Source organism: Geotrypetes seraphini, chromosome 6 (genome assembly GCF_902459505.1).
Source record: "Geotrypetes seraphini chromosome 6, aGeoSer1.1, whole genome shotgun sequence".
Taxonomy (NCBI): domain Eukaryota; kingdom Metazoa; phylum Chordata; class Amphibia; order Gymnophiona; family Dermophiidae; genus Geotrypetes; species Geotrypetes seraphini.
In genome coordinates, this window is record NC_047089.1 from 111,543 (window position 1) to 127,385 (window position 15,843).

The window sequence follows — 15,843 nt, forward strand, 5'->3', positions numbered from 1 at the left end:
TCGCAGTCCTCTTTAGTCCGAGCTCCACTAAATAGTTTGGTGTCATCCGCAAATTTTATTATCTCACTCTTTGTCCCTGTTTCTAGATCATTTATAAATATATTAAATCTTTTAAAACATTGGCCCACAAGCCTTATGAAATCAATAGAGACAAATACAATATGTTTGAAGCATTAGAATGGAAAGGTAACAAGAATCAAATGTAAACCTAGTAGACGTAATGGGGCAATTTAACGAATTGAAAAGTAGCAGAGCACCTGGACCCAGCGTACTGGTAGAACTGAAAAATGACATTGCAGAGCTATTGTTAGTGATAAGTAATTTATCATTGAGATTGAAAGATTGAAAGGTGGTCAATGTAACACCGATTTTTTAAAAGGGTCCCAGAGCTGATCCGGGAAATTATAGACCAATGAGCCTGATGTCAGTGCAGGGCAAAATGGTAGATATTATTATAAAGAACAAAATGACAGAGCATACAGTATACATAAACATGGATTAATGAGTCAAAGCCAACACATGGATTTAGTCAAGGAAAATCTTGCCTCAACAATCTACTACATTTCTTTGAAGGGGTGAACGAATATGAGGATAAAGGTGAGTAGGTCAATATTGTGTATCTGGATTTTCAAAAGGCATTTGACAAAGTACCTCATGAACGACTCCTGATGAAATTAGAAAGTCATAAGATAGTTGGTAATATCCTATTTTGGATTAAGAACTGGTTAAAAGATAAAAAAAACAGTCTGACTTCAAGAAAGCTTGGGACAGGCACATAGGATCTCTAGAGGGATGGATGGACATAACGATGTAAGGGATTTTCTCAAGGTAATTTTCAAATCATCAGGCTATGTGACTGATAGTAGCACAAAACCCCAGCTGTCCCTAAGCAGGGTAACCCTGCTGCTATTTTTGTAGGACAAATAGGACCCAGAATAACTTTGCACTTCTCCCATTTGGGAATGCCAGGACTAAAATGACTCAAGATGCCTATGGATTATAAGAGTCAGTGGCACGCCTGATGGAGTTCCAGCCAGTGTCAAAAGAACAACTGTTGCAATAGCTGATGACATCACAATTCAGCTGTGGCACTCATCTTGTAACACTGTATCTAACCTGCTGAACACAGCTTTGCCCTGGGAAGTGTCACTTCCATAATGAGGAGTTACAAAGTCCACAGACTGTGGCCTCAGCTGTTGACTGCCACTCCCTGATAGTTGTTAATCTAGGGAGGTCTCTGAAAGAAGAACAGAAAAAAGAACTGGAGAGATGGGGAGAAAGAAATACAGAAAAAAGGATAGTTAGAGACCAACAATGAAGGAGAGCTAAAAAAAAAAAAATCAGGATTGTATATTACACACACCTCCCTCCCCTAACTTTATACAGACATTTGTGCCATGATTGCCAGTGGAAGGAAGGTAACAGCGGACATGGAGTTCTGAGGTAGAAGGAGAGGGTTTCTATCATAAAGCTCTGATTTTATAAGTGACTTGCTATCTGTTTACTACCCCAATTTCAGCCATTGGATTGAGTCCAGGATAACCAAACTCCTGCCAGATCTGTTGGCTTGCTGCTTTAGAACTCTCCTCTTCCCCCCCCCCCCCCCCAACAGCTGAGGGAGAAACATTTGATATGATCTCCCATTGCTGTTGGACCAAGCTCACAATAAGAGATGCCAGATCCTAAGAAGTAATAAGTTCTTCCTTTTAACCCCCCCCCGCCTCCTTTCTTTGAGGGTTTAAGACTCTTGATTTAAACATGTGACCTCATAAGAACATAAGAATTGCTGCTCCTGGGTCAGTCCAGTGGTCCATTGTGCCCAGCATTCCATGGCGACCCTTAGGTCAAAGACCAGTGCCCTAACTTAGTCTAGCCTTACCTGTGTACGTTCTGGTTCAGCAGGAACTTGGCAAACTTTGTAATGAATCCCTGGAGGGTGATTTCCCCTATAATAGCTTCCAGAAGAGCGTTCCAGTTTTCTACCACTCTCTGGGTGAAGAAGAACTTCCTTACGTTTGTACGGAATCTATCCCCTTTTAACTTTAGAGAGTGGCCTCTCGTTCTCTCTACCTTGGAGAGGGTGGACTACCTGTCTTTATCTACTAAGTCTATTTCCTTCATTAACTTGAATGTTTCGATCATGTCCCCTCTCAGTCTCCTCTTTTCAAGGGAGAAGAAGCCCAGTTTCTCTAATCTCTCAATGTACGGCAACTCCTCCAGCCCCTTAACCATTTTAGTCGCTCTTCTCTGGACCCTTTTGAGTAGTACCGTGTCCTTCTTCAAGTACGCCGACCAGTGCTGGATGCAGTATTTCAGGTGGGGGCATACCATGGCCCAGTACAGTGGCATGATAACCTTCTCTGATCTGTTTGTGATCTCCTTCTTAATCATTCCTAGCATTCTGTTCACCCTTTTCGCTGCTGGACAGCTTCATTGACTTGTCGACCAGTACTCCCAAGTCTCTTTCCTGGGGGGTCTCTCTGAGTACTGCACCAGACATCCTGTATTCGTGTATAAGATTTTTGTTACCGACATGCATCACCTTACACTTATCCATGTTAAACCTCATTTGCCATGTTGCAGCCCATTTCTCGAGCATGTTTATGTCACGTTGCAGGTCTTCACAATCCTTCTGTGTCTTCACTACTCTGAATAACTTCGCTCATCGCACCAATCACCTCACTCATTGTATCAATTTCCAGGTCGTTTATAAATATGATGAAGAGCACAGGTCCAAGCACCGAACCCTGTGGCACTCCACTTTTCCAGTCTGAGTATTGTCCATTTACTCCCCCACTCTCTGTTCCTATCCACCAACCAGTTTTTAATCCACATGAATATTTTACCCTCAATTCCATGGCTTGCAATTTTTCAAAGTAGTCGTTCATGAGGGACCTTGTCAAACGCCTTCTGAAAATCCAGATATACAATGCCGACCTGGTTACCCTAATCTATCTGCCTGTTTACTCCCTCGAAGAAGAGCAGCAAGTTCATCAAGCAAGATCTTCCTTTGCTGAAGCCGTGCTAGCTGGTCCTCATCAGATTGTGTCTATCAAAGTGATCAATGATGCGGTCCTTTATCAGTGCCTCTACCATCTTTCTCGGTACCGAGGTCAGACTCACTGGTCTGTAGTTTCCCGGATCTCTCCTTGAACCTTTCTTGAAGGTCGGCATAACATTCGCCACTTTCCAGTCTTTTTACTTGATAATTGTAGTTCTACCCTGTTTCCGTTTTTGTTTCTGTTTGTTTTTAATAACTATTATTGTTTTAAATGAGATATTGTTATCTCATATATGTTTTTAAGACAGTGTACACCGCCTAGAAGGCTGATTGAGTGGTATATTCAATTTTAAATAAACTTGAAACTTCCAGAATTCTTCCTGATTTGATCGACAGATTGGCTATTAGTTGGAGCAGTTCAGCTATTGCCCCTTTCAGTTCCTTGATTACCCTCAGATGGATGCCATCCGGTCCTGGGGATTTACCAGTTTTAAGCCTATCAATCTGCCTGCATACCTCTTCTAAACTGACTGTCAATCCTGTCAATTTCCTGTCTTCGTTTCCTGCGTATAGCCTGTCGGCTTCTGGTATGTTGTGTATATCCTCTTCAGTAAATACAGACACAAAAAATGTGTTCAGTTTGTCGGTGATGGTTTTGTCCTCCTTTAGCACTCCCTTTATTTCATGGTCATCTAACGGCCCACCACTTCCTTCGCGGGTCGTTTCCCCTTAATATATCGAAAGAACGGCTTGAAGTGTTTTGCCTCCTTAGCTATTTTTTCCTTGTAGTCTCTTTTGGCCCCTTTTACCACCGTATGGTACCTGCGTTGATGTTGTTTGTGCTTATCCAGTTTTCTTGTCTCTGATCACTTCCTTCACCTTTACAGTGAGCCACGCCGGTTCCTTGTTCTTTTTCCTCTTGGATCCCTTGTTGATATGCAGTATATAGAGATTTTGTGCCTAAGTGACTGTGTCCTTAAAAAGGGACCAAGCTTGCTCTAGCGCTTTTACAGTGCTTATCCTCTTCTTAATCTTCCCCACCATGTCTCATCCCTTTGTAATTCCCTTTTCGGAAGTTCAGTGCCATGGCCGTCGTTCTGGACCAATGTTTCACCCCAGTGTCCTGGTCGAAGTGGATCATGTTGTGATCGCTGTTTCCCAGCGTCCCTTCTACTTCTACACCTTGTACATTCCTCGCAGTCCATTTAGAATTAAGTTCAGAATTGCATTTCTTCTTGTATTTTCCTTGACAAGTTGTTCCTGGAAGCAATTGCCTACAGCATCCAAGAACTTGATCTCCCTAGCGCAGCTGGAGATGCCTAGGTTCCAGTCTATCCCCGGAAGTCACCCATGATAACTGCGTTGCCTCCCTTGCAGTTGCATTTAATCTTGTCCGTCATTTCTCCATCAATTTCTTTGGACTGCCCTGGGGATCAGTAGTAGATGCCGATCTTCGTTTCCAGTCCATTTGCATATTGTCTGGCTTTCAAAATCTCTACCTTATGTTGAGAAATCCATGGAGTATGGAATATTTCTCCAATAACACTTTTGCAACTGTTTGCTTGTTGATTTTTAGTAGGGTAGACTTGGGCATACCGGTAAACTGATCAGTGATCACCAAAATACAGTATTACCAATATTTTGGCTATCAATTTTCAAACATAGGAAATCAGTGCACACTAGGTCTAGTGCTCCATTGCTGGTAATGTGCATTAGAGGTGCAGCTTACGTAGGCAATGTCTTTGTCATAATACACTTCTTACATGTCTTAACATACTGTTTGACGTCAGCAGACAATCTGGGCCACAAGAACCTGGCCTTAGAAACATAGAAACATAGAAACATAGAAAAATGACGGCAGATAAGGGCCACATAGCCCATCAAGTCTGCCCACACTATTTACCCACCCTCTTAGGTCTTCTGACCTCTTAAGTATAATTGTAATTATACTGTCACTCTACTGACCCGCTCATTCAAGTCCTAGTGACCCTATCCTTGGCATGACCTCGTAGGGATCCCACATGGGTATCCCATTTGTTCTTGAAGTCTGGGATGCTGCATGCCTCGACCACCTGCACTGGAAGCTTGTTCCAATGCTCGATCACTCTCTCCGTGAAGAAGTACTTCCTGACGTCTCCACGAAACTTCCCTCCCCTGAGTTTGAGCGGATGTCCTCTTGTGGTCGAGGGTCCCCTGAGAAGAAAGATATCGTCTTCCACCTCGACCCGTCCTGTGATGTACTTAAATGTCTCAATCATGTCTCCCCTCTCCCTACGCTCTTCAAGAGTGTAGAGCTGCAATTTGCTAAGTCTTTCCTCGTACGGGAGACCCTTTAGCCCCGAGACCATCCTGGTGGCCATCCGCTGAACCGACTCAATTCTGAGCACATCCTTACGGTAATGTGGCCTCCAGAATTGCACACAGTACTCCAGATGAGGTCTCACCATGGCTCTATACAATGGCATCATGACTTCAGGTTTCCTGTTGACGAAGCTTCTCTTGATACAACCTATCATCTGCCGTGCTTTAGATGAAGCCTTCTCCACTTGAGTGGCTGCTTTCATGTCAGCACTGATGATTACTCCCAAGTCTCGTTCTGCCGTAGTTCTGGTTAAAGTTTCTCCATTCAAGGTGTAAGTTTTACAAGGATTTCCGTTACCGAGATGCAGCCTTGATCAGCTCAGTTGTGTGATCCACCCACATGGTATGTCTCATCATGTAAACTTCTTAATACAGAACCACAAAATTTCTGTGGCAGCACCAAATGGTTTTTGGGGAAGCTAGTGGCATCTTGGGTGGTTCGATATAACAAATCATCTGACATAACCAGACAGTCCCATTCACAAAGTAGAAGAGGTACTTCTGGGTGATTTGACATTATAGACTCAATAGGTTTGCGGTACTTCTTTGCTTTTCACACCAGCTCTAAACCTGGATCATTTCTCTTGACCTTCTGCAGGTCAGATTTATTTAAAGAAGGTAAGCCATCTTCACTTAGACACAGGTAGGATGGTGGCAGACACTCTCAGTGAAGTAACTGCTTCACCCTCACTAGTAGGCTGGCACAAGGCTCTGGTACTTGCACCCAAGGGTCAGAAGAGTCACTGCTGTATGTTCTCCTTGATTGTGCATCAGCATCAATGTTTACTTTTTCTGGGTGGTATTTCAAACTGAAATCATATGTAGCTAGTGCAACAAGTCACCTGTGAGCAGTAGCATTGAGCTTGGCCGTAGTCAACACATATGTAAGTGGACTGATGTCAGTGCATACTTTGAATTTGACACCATAAAGATACTTGTGGAATTTCTCTACTACAACTCACTTCAGTGCCAGAAATGTGTCCTCATTTTAGGTTTCTGTTTAGGTTTGTCCTGTATATGTTATGCATGTCTTTACGTCATATTTTGACAAGAGATATTCATTTCTTCCTTTTCTGATATATTGCCCTGTGAACAATGATGTTACAAAAAGTGTTAATTTTTTTATGCATGGCACACTTTGCACTCACAAACAATCAGAGCTAGTGTATTTCTTTATTGATGGTTAAAGCTGTATATTCACATTTTGGTACTCTTTTTTTAAAATATTTTTTATTAGTATGAACAGAACACCACCATACAAAGCATAAACAGTTGGCAATGGTACCAAGAGACACCAGAAACAAGAAGAGGCAAAAATACAGCTAGACTGTGATTGAATATTTGTTACTCTATGCATGTCTGCCTGTCTGTTTATACTAATTTCGGAATTCTTTACCCTTCTGCACTCAACTTAGACATACAAGAATTTACTAAACTTGAAATGGAAGAACAATCAATTCTTTGGAAAGATACAATACATTCTCTTATAGATTCCATAGCCCCAACTCAAGAAAAAACTTCACACCCACACCTGAAAAAGAATCCTTGGTTACAGCAAATCTGACCCTTCTTCGATGCCAACTGCACTTATCTGAACACAAATGGTGACAATCCTGCTCTACCACTGCCCTCCGCCAATACAAAGAACTCACAACACAATACAAACATTTGATACAAACAGCCAAAAAAGACTACTACTCAAAATACATAACCAATGCTTGGAACTCCTCTGCACTATATAGCATCGTACGATCACTCTCCCCATACTCAAAAAAGAACCCCACCACCACCACCCAACCAACCCACTGCTACAGATCTGTCCAATCACTTCGACCAAAAAATAAAAGATATAAGATCAAACCTAGGACCCACTACACCTATAAGATCCCCAGATTCGGCCAGCCAGACCAACAACCTATACTTCAGTACACTTTCCAACTTTAAACCACCCTCTCTCCCAGATCTACTCAAAGTCATTCAATCATCTAACACTTCCAATAACCCAATGGAGAACATCCCAACCTTCATTCTAAAAAAATCTTCTCTCTTTTTGGTCCTTTCATCCTTGAAATGATAACTAAGAGTCTAACGACCAACGTAGTCCCAAAAAGCTGGAAATTGGCCCTAGTCTTCCCCAAAATAAAAAACCAAAACTCAGATGAAACCCTATGCTTCAACTATTGACCAATTGCCAATATGCCTTTCATCTCAAGGGTTCTGAAGGAACTAAAGGAGGAAATAGCGGAACTACTGCAGCAAATTTGCAATCTATCCCTGAAAACAGACGTGATCCTGAAGGATTGGAAGATAGCCAACGTTACGCTCATCTTTAAAAAGGGATCAAGAGGTGACCTGGGAAACTACAGACCAGTGAGTCTGACCTCGGTTCCAGGGAAAATGGCGGAAGCACTGATAAAAGATAACATCGATGGACATTTTGAAAGAAACAAACTTCTGATAACTAGCCAACATGGATTCTGCAAAGAGAGATCATGCCTAACGAACTTAGTGCACTTCTTTGAAGGAATTAACAAACAGATGGACAGAGGAGACCCCATAGACATCATAAACCTAGACTTCCAAAAAGCCTTTGACAAGGTACCCCATGAATGCCTACTTCGGAAACTGAAGAACCATGGGGTGGAAGGAGACATACATAAATGGATCAGAAATTAGTTGGTGGGTAGGAAACAGAGGGTAGGGGAGGAGGGTCACGAGTGGTGTTCCGCAGGGCTCGGTGCTCAGACCGCTGCTATTTAATATATTTATAAATGATCTAGAAACAGGGACGAAGTGCGAGATAATAAAATTCACGGATGACACCAAACTATTTAGTGGAGCTCAGACTAAAGAGGATTGCGAAGAATTACAAAGGGACTTGAACAAACTAGAGGAATGGGCAATGAGATGGCAGATGAAGTTCAACGTTGAGAAATGTAAAGTATACATGTGAGAAGTAGAAACCTGAGGTACAGCTATACGATGGGAGGGATGTTATTGAATGAGAGTACCCAAGAAAGGGACTTGGGGGGTAATGGTAGACATGACAATGAAGCCGACGGCACAGTGCGCAGCGGCCGCTAAGAGAGCGAATAGAATGCTAGGTATAATCAAGAAGAGTATTACAACCAGAACGAAAGAAGTTATCCTGCCGTTGTATCAGGCGATGGTGCGTCTGCATCTGGAGTACTGCTTCCAATATTGGTCGCCGTACCTTAAGAAGGATATGGCGATACTCGAGAGGGTTCAGAGGAGAGCAACACGTCTGATAAAAGGTATGGAAAACCTTTCATACGCTGAGAGATTGGTGAAACTGGGTCTCTTTTCCCTGGAGAAGAGGAGACTTAGAGGGGATATGATAGAGACTTACAAGATCATGAAGGGCATAGAGAGAGTGGAGAGGGACAGATTATTCAAACTTTTGAAAAATAAAAGAACAAGAGGGCATTCGGAAAAGTTGAAAGGGGATAGATTCAAAATGAAAGCTAGGAAATTCTTCTTTACCCAACGTGTTTTGGACACCTGGAATGTGCTTCCAGAGGGCGTAATAGGGCAGAGTATGGTACTGGGGTTCAAGAAAGGATTGGACAATTTCCTGCTGGAAAAGGGGATAGAGGGGGTATAGATAGAGGATTACTGCACAGGCACGATGGACCTCAGGTCTGACCCAGCAGAGGCATTGCTTATGTTCTTATGTACTGAAAAAATAGTGTTAAGCCAACTTTCTGAATTCATTGAGAAAACCAATGCTCTCCACCCAAATCAAACGGGATTTCGTTCAAACTACTCTACAGAATCGTCTCTTCTCGGTCTCACTACTATCATTTACTATTTTCACGATAACCACAAATCCATCCTTCTGATATCGCTCAACCTATCAGCGGTCTTCGATACCATTGACCATAACCTTCTCCTCACTCGACTTGAAAACTGTGGAATTTCAGGTTCAGCACTACTCTGGTTCTCCTCCTAATTTGAAGACCACAATTTCATTGTCCACTCCAAAGGATCCTCATCTTCCCCAATCACCCAAACTTATGGCATTCCACAAGGTTCAATTCTCTCCCCTCTACTTTTTAACATCTTCCTAGCCCCTCTTCTGACTTTAGCCCAATCAATTGGATTCACTACATTCGCATATGCTGATGACATTCAACTTCTCCATCCCATTAACTCCACTAACATTACTGACATCTAAGAAATCAACACAAAACTTGATAAAATCAGTGACTGGCTCTGAAACATAGAGAAACATAGAAACATAGAGTATGACGGCAGAAAAAGGCCAGCGGCCCAACAAGTCTGCCCATTCCAGAACCCTCCCTCCCGCAAGTCTACCCACTTAATCAATACTACCCTCCTCCTTGGGGTATCCATCTTTTGGGCATAGCTCTGTGGAACAAACAGATTATCCCTTAACATATCCAAATCCCAAGGTCTACTTTTCCCAGTCAAAAGCAATGAAACTCTGAAAGGACATCGACTCTTGTCCAATTCAAATGGAACCCAAAATAAAACTGGTAGTAGTCATCCTAGATAAGGATCTTACATTTCATGACCAAATTAGCTCTCTGACCAAAAAATGCTTCTATAAACTTCGTCTCATTCGCTCTATTACCTCTGTGCTCGATATTGCCTCTATTCATACCCTAATTCACTCCTTGATTATCTCTCACCTCGACTATTGCAAAAGGAAACGCGTCTAATGCAACTCATCCAGAACACGCCATCAAACTTATCTATAGATCTAAAAAATATGACCATTTCACTCCTCTTCTCTGGAAAGCACACTGGTTACTGGTCTCACATTGTACCACATATAAAATACTCATGCTCGTCTTCAAAATTAAACTCTTTCACACTCCAGCTTTTCTCGATAAACACATCATTTCCTACTTATCTTCTAAGACCCTCAGATCATAGAAACATAGAAACATAGAAATAGATGGCAGATAAGGGCCACGGCCCATCTAGTCTGCCCACCTCAATGACCCTCCCTCTACCTTTCTCTGTGAATAGATCCCACGTGTCTATCCCATTTGGCCTTAAAATCAGGCACCCTGCTGGCCTCAATAACCTGTAGTGGAAGACTATTCCAGCGATCAACCACCCTTTCAGTGAAAAATAATTTCCTGGTGTCCTCGTGCAGTTTCCAGCCCCTGATTTTCCACGGATGCCCCCTTGTTGCCGCAGGACCCTTGAAAAAGAAGATATCTTCTTCCACCTCGATGCGGCCCGTGAGATACTTGAATGTCTCGATCATGTCACCCCTCTCTCTGCGTTCCTCGAGTGAGTACAGCTGTAATTTATCCAGCTGTTCCTCGTACGGGAGATCCTTGAGTCCCGAGACCATCCGGGTGGCCATTCTCTGGACCGACTCCAGTCTCAGCACATCCTTACGGTAATGCGGCCTCCAGAATTGCATACAGTATTCCAGATGGGGCCTCACCATGGATCTATACAATGGCATAATGACTTCAGGCTTATGGCTGACGAAACCCCTGCATATGCAACCTATGACTTGTCTTGCTTTGGATGAAGCTTGCTCCACTTGATTGGCAGTCTTCATGTTCTCACTGACGATCACCCCTAAGTCTCGTTCTGCTTCACTTCTTGTCAGGATCTCACCATTAAGGATGTAAGTCTTGCATGGATTTTGGCTGCCTAGGTGCATGACTTTGCATTTTTTGGCATTGAAGCTGAGTTGCCAGGACCTAGACCAGCGCTCCAGTAGGAGTAGGTCGTGCATCATGTTGTCTGTTGTGCTTTTGCCCACTATGTTGCTTAGTTTGACATCATTGGCAAATAATGTTATTTTGCCTCACAGCCCTTCAGCCAAGTCTCTTATAAAGATGTTGAATAGGATTGGGCCCAGGACCGAGCCCTGCGGCACTCCACTGATCACCTCCGTCGTTTCGGAGGGGGTGCCATTTACCACCACCCTCTGAAGCCTACCTCCAAACCAGTTCCCAACCCATTTCGTCAATGTGTCGCCCAATCCTATAGAACTCATCTTGCTCAGCAACCTGCGGTGTGGTACGCTATCGAATGCTTTATTGAAGTCCAGGTATACGATGTCCAGGGACTCCCCAACATCCAGCTTCCTCGTCACCCAGTCAAAGAAGCCAACCAGAACTTATTAACCATCCTTCCTATCAAGGAACTCTGCTATTCCAGAAACACAATCATCTCCGTCACTGCCCCTACTCTCTGGAATGCCATGCCATCTCATCTTCGCCTAGAAACCTCTCTTGAAAAATTCAAAACTAAACTCAAAACCTTCTTGTTTCAAGATGCATATGAAACCATAAGATAAAATCCTTTCCTCTAACCGCAGGACACTTTTTAAGAGAACTGCTTCTCGGAAGCGACACCACTTCCCCTGTTACACTTTCCCATCCCTGCATAGCTCCTTGTATTTTATTTTTATCTCAGAATGTAATTATTACTCTTTCCTACCCAAGCTCCTGTTTATATCAATGTGTACGTCATAACCCTGCCTTTCTCCCCCCCCTTTTTATTTTTAATTTATACTTTTTAGTATTGTAAACTGACCAGATACATGCTGATGGTCGGTATATCAAATTGTAAATAAACTTGGAAATAAACTTAGAATGTGGTGAAATCAGTTAGCTTAGCAGGGTTTTTAAAAAGCTTGGATAATTTCCTAAAAGAGAAGTCCATAGGCCATTATTGAGGTAGCTTGGGGAAATCCACTGCTTATTCCTAGGATAAACAGCATAGAATCTGTTTTGCTACTTGGGATCTAGCTAGGTACTACTTGGAAACAGGATCCTGAGCTTGATGGACCTTTGGTTTGTGCCAGTATTTCAGTTCTGATGTTCTTACATGATTTTAATAGTTAATGATGACTATGGTACTGTCAGTGGTAAATGATGACTTTTCTGCATTGTACTCGGTGACAGTTTTGAATGACTTCCCTTCATGACTGAATGATAACTGTCCTATTCTGTTCGCAGTGAATAATAATAATAATAACTTTATTTTTTCTATACCACCACAATCTGAATGATGACTTTTCTTTGAGGTAGAAGGTATGGTCAGTGAATGATGAACATAAGAATAGCCATATTGGGTCAGACCAATGGTCCATCTAACTCTGTATCCTATTTCACACAGTGGCCAAACCTGTTTGTTTTAAAAGTATTTCTATGTAATTTCATGATGTTTTTCCTTTCTGACCAGTCCTTCCAGATATTCTGGTCTTATAAAAGTTTTCACTGCGAGAAAAACATGAGAATTCCTGTGCCATGTAGCTCATACTCACTGAGAGTGAATGCTTAGTGCCAACCAGAAGTCAGTACTGCTAATGGTAGAAGCCTCATATTAGTAGAGGACAATGAGAAGTGTGAGATATGACTAGATAGCTTCTGAGGTATATGTCAGTACAGTTGATTTCAGGGGATCAGATAAGAAGCCAAGACATTGAGGGAAGAAGGAGATCATGGGGTGAATGGTTGAAACTACTAGAGACTGGGATGAAAGAGGGAGCCTGGGAGTGTTCAAGTGAAAAGCGGGGTGAAGGGAAAGGAAGAGTCAATGCAGATGAGAAGGGGAATGAGAAAAAGAGGGCCTGAAAAAGTCTTTCATGCTCTATTGCTCCCTTTTCTTTGTTAGGTTTTTCTTTTAATCTGTTAATGTTTTGCTTGTTAATAATTCTTTCTGACCAATGTTCCCGTATTCTGCATTCTTTATAGGATTAAAGCTTGGAGCCTGTGACTGAAAGACCGTGCAAGAATTTCTCAACCTGTTTGTATAATGGACCTCAGAAGGGCACCTCTGTCCTCTCTACTCCTAGCATTCTGGGGGCTGATGATGGTCGGGCACTCTTCCCCTACTCTAGGCGTTTTGGACTTACAAATTGATGAAGAGCAGCCTGCTGGTACCATCATTGGGGACATTAGCGCAGGACTTCCCGCAGGCACCAATGCATATATGTATTTTATTTCAGACCAGGAAGGCAGTGGTGTGGCCACTGACCTGGACATTGATGAGAACACCGGAATAATTAAAACAAAGAAAGTGTTGGATCATGAAAGTCGGGATCAGTACAACTTTTTTGCTGTCACTCTTGAAGGGATCACTGTGGAGGTCACAATTCAGGTAAATGACATCAATGATCATGCCCCCACCTTTCCAAAGAAACACAGCTCCTTCCACATTCCTGAGCATACCACCATTGGGACTCGATTCCCACTGGACCCAGCCATTGATGCAGACAGTGAGCAGCTCAACACTCAAGGATACATTATCAAACGGGGTAATATAGGACAAGTTTTTAGGCTGGAGACCCGAAGAGACACTAATGGAATTCTCTGCTTGGATCTGGTGGTCAATAACATCCTGGACAGGGAAAATCGATCAACCTATTCTTTGGTTTTAGAAGCCTATGATGGAGGCTCTCCACAGAGGAGAACTCAGATGAGCTTAGATGTGCTGATTCAGGATATCAATGACAATGCCCCTATTTTTAACCAGAGCCGATATCACACACTGATCTCTGAGAGTCTAAAGCCAGGAAGCAGTCTTCTGCAAGTGTTTGCATCTGATGTTGATGAGGGATATAATGGGGTAGTAATCTATGAGATAAACCGCCGGCAGAGTGACCCTGACAAGTATTTTGAAATTGATTCCAAGACAGGTGTGATCAAACTGAGCAAGGGACTAGACTATGAGATGCGCAAGGTTCATGAGCTTGTGGTCCAGGCTCGGGACAATGCCACTCACCCAGAGGTTTCCACTGCCTTCGTCTCTATCCATGTGAGAGATTATAATGACAATCAGCCCACCATGACAATCATTTTCTTGAGTGAGGATGGGTCCCCTCAGATATCAGAGGGCGCCCAGCCAGGACAGTATGTGGCTCGCATCTCAGTGTCTGATCCAGACTATGGAGAATATTCTAATGTCAATGTATCCCTGGAAGGTGGTGATGGCAAATTTGCTTTAACCACCAAAGACAATATAATTTATTTGATTTGTGTGGACAAACTTCTGGACAGGGAGGAAAGAGATACTTATGAGTTGAGGGTAATGGCAACAGATTCGGGCACTCCACCACTGCAAGCAGAGTCCTCATTCATCCTGCAAATTATGGATATCAATGATAACCCACCTGTCTTCGATCAGCAGGTCTACAAGCAGGCCATCCCAGAGGTGGCATATCCAGGCAGCTTTGTGCTACAAGTTACAGCCAGGGATAAAGACCAAGGACAAAATGGAAAGATTCACTATAGCATCCTGCATAACCAGGAGACACATTCTGACTGGTTCACAGTAGACTCTGCCACTGGCATAATCACTACCATAAATGCACTTGATTACGAGAAAGACCCACATCCTAGGCTGACTATTGTAGCCACAGATGGTGGGAAACCTCCTCTCTCCTCTACCACCATAGTGAAGGTGGCTCTACAAGATGTGAATGACAATGAGCCAGTGTTTAGCAGCAGTTTCTACAATGTATCTCTGAAGGAGAATGCACCCGTGGGAACCTGCTTCCTCCAGGTAGAAGAATAACTTTACTTCTCTCAACTGCTGGGGATGGGAGGGATGAACAGCTTTACTTTCTCTGCTGCTGGGAACAGGGTGTAAGGGGAAGGTAGTGTTGAGTTTGTGTATTATGGGGATTTTTGGGGCAGTTTTAGGGGGTGAATTGGTATGCTCGTAAGTTCAAGGGGCGCTTGTGTGCCAAGCCACTACCTTGGGTGAATCTCTTCATAAGGTGGTTAGTAAATCCCAATCAATCAATAAGTGGACTAGGAGGGTAACAGATTTTGGTGGGTTCTGGTTTGCTTTTTCTGTTTATTGGGATGGGTTGATATGGACGATTATGGCCTGTGGTGATCCTGGGCTAAGGGGTGAGGGAGAGTGGAATGGTTCGGGTTTATGTTTTATTGACAATATATGTACTGCCTTGGTTTTCAATAAAAGGTAAATAATTAATGACAATAGATAACTGGAGATCAGACTTGGACTTTCACAAATTCAGCCACACAAGGGTTGCAAGTAAAATGAGATACTTTATTTGCATTTAGACTAAGTACATAAGAACATAAGAAGTTGCCTCTGCTGAGGCAGACCAGAGGTCCATCTTGCCCAGCGGTCCGCTCCCGCGGCGGCCCATCAGGCCTATTGCCTGAACAGTGGTCCCAGACTAATTTTTTAACTTACCTCTAATCCTAACCCTAAACCTACCTCCACTCCTATCTGTATCCCTCAATCCCTTTGTCCTCCAGGTACCTATCCAAACCTTCTTTGAAGCCCTGTAGCGTGCTCCTGCTTATCACATCTTCCGGTAGCGCGTTCCATGTATCCACCACCCTCTGGGTGAAAAAGAACTTCCTGGCATTTGTTCTAAACCTTTCCCCTTTCAATTTCTCTGAGTGCCCCCTTGTACTTGTGGGTCCCCATAATTTGAAAAATCTATCCCTGTCTACTTTTTCTATGCCCTTCATGAT

At 43.0% G+C, this 15,843-nt stretch overlaps 1 protein-coding gene across 2 annotated transcripts in view; it reads left to right on the plus strand.

Annotated features, from left to right (window-relative positions):
- DCHS1 (dachsous cadherin-related 1) overlaps window positions 1–15,843 on the plus strand; it is a 309,730-nt gene that overhangs the window by 94,362 nt on the left and 199,525 nt on the right. For both annotated transcript variants that reach the window (XM_033949396.1, XM_033949395.1), the window contains exon 2: window positions 13,081–14,890. In XM_033949396.1, the coding sequence (XP_033805287.1) occupies window positions 13,142–14,890 (1,749 nt within the window). In that variant the 5' untranslated portion in view covers window positions 13,081–13,141. The remainder of the gene's footprint in view (window positions 1–13,080; window positions 14,891–15,843) is intronic.